Here is a 16933-nt window from a genome sequence, read left to right as displayed (position 1 = left end):
TACAGAAGTGGCACACCAGGACTCCCAATTCCTTTTGTGGTGTATTTATGGCAAAGTTGAAGAAGAGCTACAAGGTCATTGAGAAAATGAGAGAGCTCCAGACCTTAGCACTGGCTGTGAGTGTGAAGGGGAGCTGCAAGATCATGTCTTGAAAGGAATTGTAGGTCCAGAGAAGACAACACGATATACAAGGTGTGGAGAACTTACATCTTCATTTTCTCCTGACCTACAGAAACACAGTTCTCTGTTTCACTTTGCCAGTTCAGTCTGGACTTTGAAATAACAGACAGGTTTAATTATTGTGGATTCAAGTCATTAGCCCGAGAAGCTCTGTGGTACACTGTAGGTAGAAAGTACTTATCACAGCTCAATGTCCTGTCATTCTGAGCTATTTAATAGCAAGATCACCAGCAGAACATCTGCCAATGAGTCTAATGCTGGGCCCTGCATCGGTTGTTACTGCAGATGGAAAAAGAGCAGAATGGACATCCTAATGTGAGGAGGCACCCAGGCCAGGCATGGCACAGCTGGGTGTCTTTCCTCTCTTGCTTGGCTGTGGATCATCTGTCCTCAAGTAACACCAAGGACCAAATTTACTGGTGCTGGCTATGGTATTGGGAGCCCCAGGATTCCAATATTGGAATTCATTTCACACAGTGGTGAACAAAGCCTGAAGCAGTGCCTTTGATAAAACACTGCATCTGTAATGAAAGGGAAGTGGAAGAAAGAAATAGGGCCAGGCTCTTTTCTTTTGCTCTCAATGATAATTGTCATGGTATTTAATTCACAGGAACATTAGTGGAAAAATCGTATATGCTCGTCACTATGATAAGTGCTCAAATTAGAGATCCAATATATCATCTTCTCAATGGAACTTGGAAACAGCAGGCAAAGTAGACATTGGCAAGTTTATATTTCAATATCAGAAGTATTATGAATTATACATGTGTAAGGTAGAACATCCTACTTGCCTAGGGAAACAATTCATAGATTTGGTAGCATTTGAACTGAACCTGTAGCATTCTAAGAGCCCTTGTATGAGGAAGAATGGAGTAGACATTCCAATGGTTATGTTAGGACCTGCCCATACTGAATCCACCAGGTTGAATTGAATCCCCAGGTGAGTCTTGGCCCTGGAGGAAATGGGAATAGAGGGGAAGAACTGGGGGGGGGGGGAGTTGGGGATGGGGCCGGGAGGGGGAGGACAGGGGAATCCATGGCTGATGTGTAAAATTAAAACACAAATATAATAAATAAAAAAGGAGAAAAAAAAGAAATGCAGATAGACACAACTATGCAAGCATATGGCATGTTACTGAAGTACAATCTACAGTGTTACATACCTTACATTCTTGACATCTTTGGAAAGAAGATTTTAAGTGACTTTAGGTGCATGCAGTGACTTTGCAGTGATTGCCCTTTAAGAACACCTATGCAAACTCTTCAGCCATCTGGATTAGGGTCACCAGCACGAGTCTGGACACCTACACAGAAGTCTGGTTATATACGCTGCCTTTGCTCCACTTCCTAGAGCATCATACTCGAATTGCCTTGATTACACAGTCAGTACCTTTTCAAAGTCTCATCACAAAGCACTTAGGGCTAGGATTTGAATCTGGAGTCCCTAACTCTGAATGAAAGTGCTGTGACTGATACACTATGTCATTCAAAACCAGACTCCATCAGTTTTGTGTCCTGAACTATATGGACTGTATAGATCACAGCAGAAAGGTTGCTAGGGATTTATATGGGAAAGTCATAGTGAAGTGACACTGTTAAGAAGAGAGAGATGTTCTGTTTAAACAAATTTATAAATTGGCAACCTTAGACTCAGAGATATAAAATGATGCAGAAAAAAAATTATAGTACCAGGCTTGATCTACAGTCTATATCTACAGCTTGATGAACAGTCATCAGCTGAAATGATGACCTGGCTTCACATAATGCTCTTTATCAGAGCTAGTGGTTTCAGGAGGTGAGAGAAAATTATTGCTCAGTTTTGCAAGTGAAAGGTACATGTGGTAAAAAGCAGGAATCAACAGGGAAGGCATATTTGTGACTCATAGGAGAGAATAATCCTCACCCCTTTTAAACGTCTTTCCCATTAACACTAACTGTGAAGTGCTAGTGAGTATCTATATGTAAAAAGAAGAGGGGACTGTTTTAGTATTACTCAATGAACCAAACAGTCAGAACTGTGGTATTCAACTAATTTCTGTTCCAATCCATCATTCTGAGGAATCAGAAGTCTGAGATAGAGAAAGGAGAAATGTCTTGTTATTAATATATAAACATTCCATTCCCAAGTATGATGAAGTCCTGAGTGACACGAAAGAAAGAAATTACATGCTCTTTTTCTTTTTCAGTGACTGATATTTTTTTGAATAAGTACTCATTTTCAATATCTCTATAAGTGAGCCTAGAATAAAAGTTATATATTAATGCTTGGATTATTGATGAAGAATTTGGCTTAACAGCCCCATTCATATCTTTCATGCCTGTTTCCACACAGCTCATGTTTCCTGTTTCTTAATTAGGAAATAAGGAAGTGGAGATTGGGGAGGGAGAGAGAGAGAGAGAGAGAGAGAGAGAGAGAGAGAGAGAGAGAGAGAGAGGGAGAGGGAGAGAGAGAGAGAAAGAAAGAGAAAGAGATTGAGAGACTGAGACAGAAAGAAACAGAGAGACAGAGATAGGGAGACAGAAAGACACAGAGGAGTCATGTAGGACCACAAAGGAGAAAAATCTTTCTTGTTTTGGGCTCTTTTCTAATACACAGAACAGTCATCAGCTGAAATACAGTCTTGTGGGGACCAGGTCATAGAGCACACGCTGGCTTCCTCCTTACTTGCTGTTCTGAGGCATGTATTCTAGGATAAGCCTGTTGATGTGTCATGAAGACACACAACCATCCCTATTGTGGAAGTTCCTATGGGGTCATGCAGATGGCACTGCCCCCCCACCCCACCAAGAGCCCCACTGAAGCCTCAGATAACTACAGCTTTGGCTGATACTTTGTTTCTCCATGTGTGATGCTGAGCAAGAATCAGACAGCTAAACCTCTCTCACACTTTTGACCCACAGAGCTGTAATGTAGTAAGTATTCATTGTGTTAAGTTTCTATAGTACAATTTCTCATAAAGAAACACAAAATACAATTGTCCTACTTCTTACTTTTTAGATATTGCTTTTGTGGCCTTTAGTTCTTAGAGTAATAAGAACCTAGATTTTTCTACTCCCATACTCTGTGCCATAAAAGATTACAGCTGCACCCAGTGTTCTAAAAAGTACCCTGGTGTTCAGCAAGAAACTTCTAGTGGTCTTCATCTCCTGCAGCGTCCTCTTATAAGGAAACACTATTGCTATTGCTGCTGCTGCTGCTGCTGCTGCTGCTGATGAAGATGATGAAGATGAGTGTGATTATGTGATGATGGTGATGGTGGTGGTGTTGATGATGATGATGAAGACAACGACGACGATGACAAAACAATACCACCACCACATGTGTAATTACAGGTTTCAGAAGTTCACATTTATTGAATAATTTTACCCTTACAACAATTCAATGAGGTAGATATTATTTCCACTTAACATGAAGGAACTGAGAATCTGAGAGCAAACATGTGCTATTAAAATGCACATTCATTATAATAATTAATATCCCAAATCATATGTCCTGACTTCAAAAGTAATATTTTATGTAATATCAAGCTTGCAATGAAAATGACTGTCTAACTTTGTTCCCTAAGCCTTGAGACTCACTCAACACCTTACTCTGGTTGATAACAAAGAGATTTAACAGTTTTTCCACCTTTCATCCTGGTGCTGAGAAGTAGGGAAATGGAGCTTGATTGTCCTCACTGTTTTCTTCGGTTTCTTCTTAGACATCATTTAGTGAAATTTGCCAATAACCAAATGACTGGATTTTAGACACTCTTTCCTGCTTCAGGGGACTGATCATATGAAAATAATAAACACTAAGACTACTGTCTTCTTTGGCTGTCTAGGTTAGCAACTCTATTTACTTTTATAATTTTATGCTCTTTATTGTTATTCTCTCATTCTCTCATAATCAGAATGCAAACAATATGAAAGTGAAGAACTGGAAAGGCTAAAGATTTCTTTACCCTTTGAACAAATAGCTCACTTCCAGAATTTGGCAATGAGTTTCACTTTAAGGAGGAAGAACATTATCTGTAATATGGTATTTGTTTTACCCATTCATTCCATATATACAAGATATTATGACTGAATTTTTGTGGACTCTTATACAAAAATTGTAAAGGTCCTTAAAGCCACCATCCTTAACACGATCAAGGACTGCAATCATTTGGGGGAGATTTGGCTGTCTGGGGCACACCACAGGTGTGTGCAATTAGCCTGAAGGACTAAGTTTACTTATGGATCAGAACCATTTACCCTGGCATCTTAAATACAGTCATCCAGTGACTCAGCTGTCATAGTTGAAAATAAATCAGTGCGTTAAATAAATGAAAATCAGGTAATAAAATAAAATTTTAGCATTCTATTTTGGAGGGTGTGGTCTTACCATATAACCCAAATTGGCCTGGAATTTGCTCTGTAGCACAGACCGGTCTCCAACTCATAATCCTGTTGCTTTTGCCTCCTGAGCATTGGGACTGGAAGAATGAATGATCTACTACACATGGTTTAAAATTGTTTAAAGCATTCAAATAACAGTCATCCCGGGAGAGAGTACAGCTATGAACTGCTAGCAGATGTTGTTTGTATACTTGCATCTTTCTATCCATGTATACCTTTCAGAAAGGCATTCTTTACATTTTAGTGTTTTTAAATGTTTGGAGTACTCAAGGCAAAACTGTGTGAACTATTCCTAGAAGGATTTTGAATAGTGAGTAATTTCCCCATGATGCTAAGAAAGAAAATTCTTCTTTGTTCAACACGATAGTTTGTTCTCATGTACAAGACTCTGAAATATTAATTTGTGCCAAACTAGAGAGAGCTTTTAATTATTACCAAATAACACTGCATACATTAGAAAAAACATAAAAATTCAAATACTTAATGGCAATAGAGCCCAATCAGAAAGAGACAAAATGCAAAGAGAGTAGTCACAGACTCCATGACACCCATGGGTACTGCTCTCCACTGAGTTCTTCTGAGTTTCAGCATGTTCGGTTTGAATTCCCTGTTTAACTCTTTAGATAAATGGATCAACGATGCTTTCTAATGACCATGTTACATGCTCTGCTGTGTTCTAAATGCCTTCAATTCTTCTGAGGCTCCCTGAATTTCCAAAATGAAACGGCTCATTTGCAGACAGTTTGAGCATCACATTCTTAAGAGTACTAACTAAAGCCACTAAATGGAAAGTAACCCAACATGACAACTTTCAACTTTTAACACATGCTTTTTCTTAACCAGAAACTGTAATTATTATAATGAAGTCTGTCAATGACTTTCACTTAGGGAGCACTTATATGAAAGCTTTATTCATTTCTGTGTGGACTTTCATCTTGATAACTTGGCATACTCAGGTTGGATGTGAGCATTGGAGTCCTTTGTTGTTTGACTATATGAAGTAACAGAATAAAGACTGAAGGTCCTTCTTTGCATCATCATCTACCTAAGTATATCATCCTCATCTCATTTGTAGAAGACAATGCTATGTGTTCACAAAGTTCAATGTAATTTTCCCTTCCTAGTGACAGTAGAATATATTTTGTAGGCTTCTATATGACTTCATCAGGACCTTGGAGATTGTTCTAGTTTATAAAATATAAGGGAAAAAAAGTGATGTCAATTTAAGCTCAATTATAGAACAAGTGCAAGCTACACATTTCACATGGCAAGGACACAAAACTGCAAGCCCCTATGCTGGACATTTGGCATCAGCAAAAGTAAGATGTGTGATGGGAAGTTATTGAAATCTTACTCCAGCATAGCTTATCTTACTATAGTAGAGATGATGGCTGGAACACTCCCACCAAGTTCCAAAGAGTAGTGTTAGATAGTTCATAGATTATAAATACACTCTACCAACCACTCTATTCAATTGTTTGCTTGTGCTGAGACAATTCCCAGGGCTAAACAAGCCCTTTATGTTCAGCTATTGCCTGCAAACACTTTGTTTAAAAGGATGATTTGTAGTCCTCCTTGGCTGGAGAAAATCAGAGCCTACAAGGGTAAAAGAGAGGTAAAAATTAATGGTTCTTAAACAATTTGTGCATCAGAATCACCTGAGAAGTTTAAGTGGTGCTTTGCCCCACCTTTGCGATGCTCATGTAGTTCATAGTGGTAGCAGCAAGAAATGTGTGTTTCCATAGTACCATAAGTACAAATGGTTCTAATATGAATGGTTCAAAGAATACAGTTTGTCAAGGTCAGGACAAGTTGGATCTTTTTCACTCATAATCTGAACCACACTATAGGAAATATAAAAAGTCTTAAAGAGTATTGTAGGTAATAGTTTTCCAAGTGAGACTAATGGGGTACCTATGTTATTCAAATTACTAAGGGTACACTCTAATAAGGCAAACTCTTAGACTGTGCCCCCCCCAACTTATGAATGAGCCACTGCAGTGAAGGAAGACTGCTTCATGTCTTCAGTGTGGAGGTGCTCCCAAATGGACTCCCAGATACATAAAAGTTTGCAACCATTATCATAGGCATTATTTACCCTGTTCATATTGTAATAATTACTTCAAGTTATTTCTAGTTTGGAATGTTAGTTTATTCAACCACTTCAAATCACCTATCTGGAGGAAAATATATAATTGCTGGAGGTCTCAGTAATGTTAAGAGGTCACTCTGGAACTCATAATGTATACCACAGCTTCAAAATGTTAAATTCTGGTGTTAATGAACACAGGTAATACACTTTTATATTTACCTTGGGGAAATTTAAAGCATGGTTTTAAAGTCAAGAGGACAAAAATTCTAGTTTTTAAGGTTATAATACATAAAAGCAAAGTTGTATAAAATCAAAACACAGCAAGTTTAGATGACCCACCAGACAATTGATATAACACAGCTCTGTATGTAGAGCTAGCTTCCTTGTAATGGCTAATATTGGTTGTTGACTTGAATACATTCAGCATCAATTAAAACCCAAGTAGCTGGTCATGCCAATGAGGGATTTACTTGGTGAGATCATTTTCTGTGGAAAGATCCACACTAAATCTGGGCCACACCTTCTGGTGGCAGTCTACATAAAAGTACATTAAGGAAGGAAGCATTTACTTTTTGCCTGCTTACCTTCATGCTTGCTGACAAACTCATCTATATTGTTGCTGAGGCCTTTCCCCCTACATTGGTAGTAGTACCCATTTCTTCAAGATGCCAATGTAGACTAAAAACCAGCAGCTCTTTCAAAATATATGTCTCCAGCACCAGATTGGGACTGCTGAGACAACCAGTCTTATGGACTGAATAACTACTGAATTCTTAGTCTTTCCTTTGGGAGATAGCCATTGCCGAACTGCCTGGATCACAGCCTATAAGCCACAGCCTAATAGAGTCCCCCACCAACACATACACACACACACACACACACACACACACACACACACACACACACACACACTCCCCATTCTATTTGTTCTCTTTCTATGAAGAACTCTAATGTATCTGCTTTTTATATCATGATGTACATGGTTGTGATAAATTAGTTCACTTAGGATGCATGGAATAAAAATTCTTTCACATGCATCCACTAGTGTTCGTTTGAGAGCTGGCACTGGAAAATGTGATAAAGCCCAGGTTAGAGGCCCAAGTCTATTGTTAACTGTCTGAGCACCATTGGGAAAGCCATTCACCCAAGATATAGTTTCTTGTTTTGTGCTGAATTAGGACATTTTAAAAAAATACAAAAAGAAATGTTGCATATGCATTAAGCTTGTAGCATATCATTTAATGCTCAAAACATACAGTGAGATCAATAATATTACTTCCATTTTAGCTAGCAGAACACCAAGACTCAAAGAAATCATAGTCCAAGAGAAAAGAAAGAAGGAAGGCTATACTTGACTTTAAATTCATGCTCTTAAAGAAAAATATTACTTACATAATGGTATGCCCAATTAACCAATAATTATGCCATTTCAATGAAAGATAGTGATGGCCCATAAGTAAAATTCCTTGTTATTTGTATCATTGAAATACATGACACTGACTATCACTTCATTGTGGCATGATGGGTCAAGGAATAATGTTAATTTCTGAGTCTTTCTTCCTAAGTTGAAAACATAGGCCAGTATCTTTCAGAGTCTTAGATAGCCAAATGTCACCAAATATGGCTTTATGTTGCTAACCATGTTCTTACATTTCAAAGAAAATCAATATCAAAAATTAGCTTTGAGAGTATCAAAATTACACCACTGTTTAAAAGAATTTGTATTTCCTATCCATACCTCTGCCTTTAGTTCTTTATTTTATTTTTATCTCCTAAGAAGATGATGATTCCAAGCCCTTTGTCTGCAATACCTAAAGAAATCCCTCACACCTACCAGGAAACTTACTTTCTGCTGGGAAAGAATTGACATCAGTTGTCTTACTCAGCACTGAAGCCTGCATGATACACCACCAACCACCCAGGCAAGATAAGTCCACTGGTGCATTAGCAGCATGATGTTTATGGGATAGCCAACTACTTTCTGATTTCTGGTATTTAAAATATTGTCAAATCCCATGGTTGGGAAAGGGATATGCATAGGTCTTAGGTGGAACTTACTATTGCTGTGTTGCTAAATGGTCATCTTGTCCTACAAATTGCCTTCAAAATTTTATACTTATAACTATAGACCTCTGCTGGTCAGAAAAGCTTCTTTTTGCAGTTGGATGGCATCAATGCAGATACTCATAACTAGTCAATGTGATAATAAATGATGGTGAGTACTCAACTCTAAACAGAACAGCTTTATCAATCACCCTGCTAAGGCTTAAGGACACTGTGGAAGAAGAGGCAGAAAGAAATCTGAGTTGTAAAATAGGAAGTATTGCTGTGAAATGTTTCTTTCTAGACGTGATATATCTGTTGACACTCACAAACTCGGAGCAGCTGTGGTTATCTGCACAAGCCAACCACATTCTAGCATGAGGGCAGAAGAGCTGCTGAGAAACGCCGGGTTAGGGAGAATCATCTTTCTTTGGGGTAGCAGCACTGGAAGTAGCCTGTGCTTCAGTTGGTAGTCCTACATCCATACACGTATTGGTTGCTGGTCTTGGTGTGTAATTATTTTTATTAAGGCTTGAAGTTGGGAGAGGGACTTGCTGTAAGGATCCTAAAGGGAAATATAGACTGGTGGTAGCTATAATCATCTTTCATTGTACACATGCGTGAATTTTTCTTTTATTTGCTTATACTTTTTAATACTTATTTTAATTCTGTGTACTAACTCTATGTGTGTATACCACAGGATGTGTGTAGGAGTCCTTAGAAGCTAAGTCATTAGATTCCCTAGAATTGGGAGTACAGACAGTTATGAGTCACCATGTAGGTGCTGTGAACCAAGCCTGGGTTCCTCTGTAAGAGCAGTCAGTGCTCTTAACCACTGATCCACCTCTATAGCTTTATGTATGAAAGTTTCAGAGTACTTTTTAAAAGGACACATAAGTGACGTAAGTAATTTCTAAATTTTTTCAGAGATATTTTACAGTGGGTATGTTAATAAGAAATAAGGCTAATTTGAATTGGGGTGGATCCTTTTCTCTCCTAATAGAATTTGAAGCCTTGTATATTTACCCATTTTTCTGGCGGTGAAGTTGAGGCCTTTTGAACATCTCTTCAGCAAATGATGCCATCTGACATGAAACCTTTGGTCCTGTTAAGTCATTTCTGTTGACTACCACATCCAGGTACATATTCCAGAGTGAGTAATGTTTTAGACAGGGGCTGCTCTCGTTTCAACAGATAAACTGTGGGATTTTCACTTGTCTATTACCTCACTACCGCTCCCTTTGTGTTTGAGAGAGCCTGGCTCTGGACCGAGCACACTAGCAGCAAGGGGCTGCTGTACTGAAGGTGACTGCTCACATCGGATGTTCTCTGTTGTGACTGTGATTTACTTCTGTTTAGAAACAGCAGATTTTGTGCCTGTAACTTTCTTATAGCAAACATAGAACGCACAGGGCTGCAAGAAGATACAGTGATGCTCAGCTGTCTCCTCGGCTGGAGGATTTATCAGATCAATTCTATTATGAAGGCCAGATGTTTTCTGCTCAGAGAGGGAATACACATTTCCCACATGTTCTCATAGCCAACTTGGATCATCCAAGGCCAGAGTTGTCCATGGCACTTGGGCCCCCTTTTCAGCATACATTCTTTGGCTGAATACTTTTGCCCTGAAATCACAAACTAGGAACCCACAGATGAAGTTTTTTTGTTTGTTTGGTTGCTTGGTCTTTGCTTTGTATTGTTTTTTACTCTTTGACTTTATTTTTATAAATTTAAGTCAGGATATAATTGAAAGAATACACTCAAATATTAATGTTTTGTACCTCATAAAAGAAACTGGATAATCTGTCATGCAGAGTCTAATTCAGTGGCAACAACCAAACAGAGCTGAGTGAGCACTCACGTGTTCTTCAGTTATCTGTAAGCTCAAGGGCTCCTGATAGGACTCCAATGTGAAAGTAAAGTGCTATGTGCCTTTTATTATTATGTGAATATTTGCAAAGAAGCCTGCAATGCTGAGCCTGCCATCTATCCTGTTGGTGTTGGATGGAGTGCATGGGAGTTAAACTTTCATTTGTCCCCTTTGGTCCTTTTCTCTTACCTTCTGACCCTGGGAGGAACGTGAACTCAACATCTCTTTTCAGAACTGTGAAGAAAGGATGTAAGTGCCAAACCCTACCTACAGTTCCATTCCAATACTAATTTTTTTCTGCCGTGAGCTGAACAAAGCAAGATCCTTCCTTAATCTCCACTTCTCATAGAATGCCAACTCAGTGTCTTTGGTACTTTCATAGATTTCCAATACACATCAGAAAAAAGAAAAACAAAACAAAATAACCCCTTACATTTTCTACCTAATCCAAATCTCAGTTTCCTGAAATAGAATATTCTTTAGATTTGAAATGAAAGCCAGAAAAGGCAAAATGAAGAGAGGGCATTAAAAATCTGTTAGTACAAAAGACATGACATAAAAATATACCTTTATTGAGACTGACAACATCAGGAAGTTTAGAGCACACTATTTACAGGGAGGCAATAGGAAGCATGAATTCCTCTGAGAAAGTTTCATCCTGGGGGGCAAAATGTGCGGTAGGTTTGTTGCTGAGCCCTCTCCTACAGTGTCGACCAGAACCTGCTCCTTTTCAAGTCACTCCCTTGGGTACATAACCCTGTGATTGTCAAAACCCTGTTCCCTTGGGTATACACACCCTGTGTCAAAGCTCACGTATACTTCACCGCCCATATAAGGAAACACCAGTTCTTAGCTACTTTTGAACCATGGGGCAAGATCAGACTCTAGACAACTTTTACATACTGACCTTCTAGGGCCCGAGAAGAGTGTGCTCTTCCAAGGCCGTTAGAGGCAATAACTGCAATCAGGTGCTTCCGGTCTTTTGTCTCCTGGAAATAAATAGTTTTTAAAAAATCAATAAAGGGGACACAAATCTGATAGTCTATTTAGATGATAAAAATGTCAATTATTCCCAAAGGTTTGTGACCCAGAGAGAGTTGGTAGAAATAGCAGCCACCACCCTCCACGTAAAGTGATTATAGAATATAAAAGTCATTGTTATTGGATAAATCTGTGAAATGGTGCCGTGCATGAGCTGGGATCTGGGGAGCGGGCTCGGGTCTGGTGCCATTTTGTAGCCACTGACTTTCCGACTCTTGGAGAGCAGGCTTACAGAGGTGTGTTTCCCACTGGGGTTGGGTATGCATCTCTGCCCGGTTCTTGCTCCTGAGGTGACTTTCTCCTTCACAGTAGGTGACACAGCAGCGACAAGCTGCCGAGGGCTTCCCTCGGTGCTTGGACATGATGCCCGGGGCTGGCGCTGCTCCAGACACCCGCTCTAAGCTCCGGAGTTCTGGGGGCTCTTTCAAACGACTTCTCCTCTGAACGTGATCCAAACTGGTGTCAGACTGAGAAGAACAGCTCTCATTCCAGCCAGAGCTGGCGCTCAGGCTTCTCAGGGGAAGAGCCAAGCGCAAGGCCTTCCAGAACTTGGAGCCAGAATGTTTGGATTTCTCTCCCTTCCAGCTCACAAAAGACACAGACTCCTTCAACTGCAGGATGCCTGGGTGGGGGTGCTCGAGGGGACGGTACTCCACCACAATGAGCTTGGTAGCAATGGAGTTCTGGCACATCACGCCCAGCTTAAACTCCAGCATGCTGATGCTCTTTTCTGTCACATAGTCAGGGCTCAGGACAACAATCATCCTTCGGCTCCGCTGAATGAAATCAAACACTGCTTCCACCGTATCTACAGGGAAACGGAAAGACAGCATAGCATCTGGTAATGATGTCTTCATACCCAGTTGTTCACTTTCTAGTCCTAAAAGGACAGGCATGAACAAACTTTTGCGAAAATAGAATATCAGGAAGTCAAGATCAAGTAGTCAAGTAATTTCATTCACAACAAATTGGGAAGAATTTGTTCCTTGTAAGAAAGAGGAGTCCTGGGTTGGGGATTTAGCTCAGTGGTAGAGCACTTGAAAGTCCCTTGAAATTGGTCTTTCCCTACACAACATCTCCTTCCACTGCAAATCTTTTCATGAAAATGTCTTCCCCATCATAAAAATAAAACGAATGTGAATCAGGTGATCTATTTCAAAAAGCAACTCTCTCTCTCTCTGTGTGTCTCTCTCTCTGTCTCTCTCTCTCTCTGCTTGTAAATTATTTCTTGTTTTAGAATTTTCATCTCCATCAGTTTTATCTGGTGGCCTTAGATCAGATATCTTCAAACGTTCAAAGTAGCTAGATGCTATTGTGATGTTACTGCTTTTTCTTCTTACATCTGGATTAAGCGACTTCAAGTATTTACTCTTATTCTATACAATATGTAAGTTCAAGAACCCCCATCTCTTAATCACAGTCCTGAGAATAATAATTCAACTTGTATATATGTCTTCTAGAAAAATATTTTGAATAACAAAGAACATACTTACTTCTCCAGAGAGTCTGATTGGCAAATTACCAGGAATTACCACCTCCCTAGATTCCCAGTTACAGCCAGCCCCAGGTACTTAACATTTAGGACACAGTATTGGTCTCTATAACTAAGATTTCCTTCCTTCCTTGTTCTCTCTTTCCCACCTTCCCTTCCTTTCTTTGTTGCTTCAATTTTCTTTTGCTTTTTCTGTCTCCTGTGTGTATGCATGTGTGTATAAAGAAGTGGTCTAAAGTCAATTTAAGGGCCGAATGCCACCATAGTAGTTGAGAATCAATCAATTAATTAAGACTTCTGGCAGAGCACTCGATTCTAATGTTTGCTGAGGGGATATGGACAGGTCCCAAAGGACAATTCTTCAAATAAATGCAGTATTTAACCCACAGTGAATTGCAGGGACTTAGACAAGATGAGCAAGGAAAAGAAACCCCCCCCCCACCCCCACCCCCAGTGGGACTCCTACTGCCCACAACTTTGAAAACATATGGTAGCCAGTGCTCAGGCTGTGTTTGTATGTTTGTTTGTTTTTCAGCCTATAGAAACACTGAGAATTTGCAGTGAGTTTGATAGCCATGAACTTGAGAGTAATGAGGAAGCCAGGATCCTTTCCCATTCATTCTTTCTAATGAGTGGAGTGAATTCAACCTGAATTTAAATAAAACTTAGAAAACTTTTTTTTATTCTGATATTGATTTAAATTTTCAGTTCTCAAAATCACAGGTGTGGATGCAGATGTGCAGGTGTGTATTTCAGTAACTCCCTTGTCCAATTCTCCCTACTCAGGTTTGATGAAATGTCTTTAATATATTAGACATCACACCTGTGAAGATTCTGCTGCTTTACCTGGTTCATGAGAAATAGAAAATAACCTGAAGACAACATGGCTAGATTTTCAATACAGGAAACTTACACAATCAAATCCCACAAGTGTATATGTAACTGTATCAAAATGATTGTTAGGAAAATGTGTGTTGTTTTCAATGGGCTAACAAGGATGGAAGTAAAAGCTAGATCTTAAACATTGTCTTGGGCTAGTATATATATATATATATATATATATATATATATATATATATATATATATATATATATACATATACACCTTTAAAGAAAGTGGGAGGTTTCCATTTGAAAGAGAACAGTATGGATGCAGATCTGAGTGGTGGAAACAGACATTGACAAAGAACTGGAGCTGCTCCTGAGATGGGGCTTCTCCTGTGCTCTGATCTTTACTTCATAATTTAGAAACTAGCAGCTTCCTTTTATGCTATTTAAAATACCTCCCAGATTTCCAAAACTATTTGAAGATGAGGGTGATCATTTATAATGCTAGAGTTTGTATGGAAGTGTAATGAATTAGGTGATTTATTGTTTGGCTCAGAAGAATGAGGTCTGATTATATAGCAATGGATTCATTCCCTTTGAATCACTAGGTTGATTTTTAAGTCATGGCTCTGATCCCAACCTCTACAATCCTTAAGGAAAAGCATGCCTTTAAAAGTTGTAATACCCATAGAAGTCATATTAATCTACAAGAAAACTATGATTCTGACACTTTTCCTTTGCTAGGATTTTTGTAGAAGAAATCTCCCCTCTCACACTATGTCTTTCTTTCCCTTAAAAAAAAAGAGCAACAGCAAAGAGCCATCTGAATTCAAATCTTTATTTTCCCTTAATCTCTGTTTTTTATCTTAATAGCTTTGCATCTGAGTGTGTTCTTCTACAAATCACATATGATAAAAGCAAAGGTGTAGGGCCATAACACAAACTAGCAATGGACTAAGAGATTGTGTTAGCAGTAATTGTTCTTATCTGTAGCTATTATAAACTAAATATGTAGAAGATTTAAACCCTATTACCATCATGAATTTACTAAGTCCATATTCAATAAACATATTAACTAACTTTATAATTTGGCCAAAACACAGAAACAGAGCCAATAAGATGAGTTAGTAGGCAAAGGGGCTTGTGAATTTGAGTTTGATCCCTGGGCAGAATATGAGAACTGACTAGTGCATACCTTCCCCAACACACACACACACACACACACACACACACACACACACACACACACACACACACACACACACACACATAGAAAAGAAATATATAACAATGTAATTTTTTAAATCCTTAAAAAGAAACACTGGACTGGTTGCTGAATTTGTCTTTCACCCCGTGCTCCATACTTTGCTTGCATAAAAGATCTAGTTAGGCATGTACACAACTGGATGGAGAAAATGTCTTGAGAAATTTAGTTAGGCAAGTGATAGCTAGATGATGACCCCAATGAAGTACCATTACTGAGTCTTCTAAGGGTCACCTTTGACAGGTTGAAGCAACTTAAGACTGGTTACCATTTATCCAATGTAAAACATCCACATACCAAATGTAATACAATGTATATTTCCTGTAATGGGGGATTCTGTGTGTGCACAGGAGAGGATTTTGTTGTCATTCAAGCCTGCCTGACAGTTATTAACTGAATAGAAACCTGTGTCTCCACGACTTTGGTCCATGGATCCAGGCTCCATTCTTTTCTGACTGGTGAGAGTTGTCTGTGCATTAGTAGTGTTTGAAGCTGAAACCGGAGAAGTAACTGTGGTTTTGTTTTCAAGTGATGCTAAGTGTGGCTTCTACCTCCCCTCCCCCCAGCCCCCGTCCTCATGTACTGGGCTATGCACTTTACTTCTGGGCTATGCACTTTACTTAAGCAATTCTTTTCCTCATACACAAAGGAAGTGTTCTTGATACGAAGTCCACATTTTTCTTATTCTTCAATAAATATTTAACTATTATAACTTATTTCATTTCTTTTGGCAAGCATAATCATTATTTTTACTTATTTCTCAAGCCCAAACATGAATATAAGGACACAAAACACATGCACAAAATAAAATTCAAAGGTGAAAATAAATGGTTTATTGTAAAAATATGTAAATATACAAATCAAATGAAAATGGAAAATACAAATGTTTATGAATAAAATTAAAAAGAAGGTATTAAAGTACTAAAACCTATGGAAACAAATGCATAAGTAACAAGTGGAGTGATGTTTTGTTTCCCAGTATAAGGCAGTACTTTTTTTTAATTAGGATCCCAGGGACTCATTCATCTAAGGTACAAAAGAGAATTAAATAAGTCACATGTGGCTGTGTAAGTAGACACTCTATAACTCTATATAGTATGGTTCTTTATTAACCTGGGTGCAGAAGTTCCCTTTATCATAAATCTAAAATTATGGAGGGTTTTTTTCATAAGAGACATGATGTGTTTTCTCGTTCTCTGAAGTACAAGTGTGTGACCCTCTCCTCCCCTTGCTGTTCTGTATGGAGCATCTTCTGAAACACAGACAAGAGTCTTGTAATTAAGTTCACTTAGGATGAGCTATGTTGTTTAGATTTGATATGCTTTATACTATAGCAAGGGAACAGGCTCAATATAATAAAGAGGAATATAAATAGGAAACCCCAGAGGCATTTCTAGTGGCATGTAATAGCAGTTGGGATGAATATAGAATCCAACAGTGCAGAAACTGCACAGTGCAGAGAATGGCCTGTGGTGAGGAGCTTGGCCCTTGCTTCCCTAGAGCTCATACCAGGAGTGACTTTCAAAGCTTATCTGGAGCCAGCTTTCATGTGGTACTGTGAGTAAAGGGTTATTAGTGGAAATGGTAATTATTTGAAATAACAAAAAGCATTCACCTTTTTAAAAAATTTAGATGCAAGAATGACTATATATTATAGTTTTATGTCAGGGATTCACAAGGGAACCCTTTTCAATTCAGAGTAATCAATAATTCTAACACACAGCAATGATTTATTGTGGACAT

The 16933-nt window shown here is 38.7% G+C and overlaps 1 protein-coding gene across 4 annotated transcripts in view; it reads right to left on the bottom strand.

Annotated features, from left to right (window-relative positions):
* Positions 1–3516: 3516 nt before the first annotated feature.
* The window catches only part of LOC118593803 (interleukin 1 receptor accessory protein), a 148645-nt gene continuing 135228 nt past the window's right edge, over positions 3517–16933 (bottom strand). Inside the window, exons 11-13 of one of the 4 annotated variants that reach the window (XR_004946308.1) lie at positions 11839–12414; positions 11473–11554; positions 3517–6156 (exon numbers count right to left, since the gene is read on the bottom strand). Coding sequence is in view for 3 of the 4 variants with exons in the window: in XM_036203377.1 (XP_036059270.1) it covers positions 11702–12414 (713 nt within the window). In the remaining variant the exon portion in view is untranslated. Of the gene's footprint in view, positions 6157–9489; positions 12415–16933 lie in introns of those variants that run through there. The other 3 variants (XM_036203378.1, XM_036203379.1, XM_036203377.1) reach the window with 3 other exon arrangements.

The sequence above is a fragment of the Onychomys torridus genome, chromosome 12 (genome assembly GCF_903995425.1).
Source record: "Onychomys torridus chromosome 12, mOncTor1.1, whole genome shotgun sequence".
Lineage (NCBI taxonomy): Eukaryota > Metazoa > Chordata > Mammalia > Rodentia > Cricetidae > Onychomys > Onychomys torridus.
Note: the sequence above shows the minus strand (reverse complement) of the source record. Positions and strands in the feature narration are given on the sequence as shown.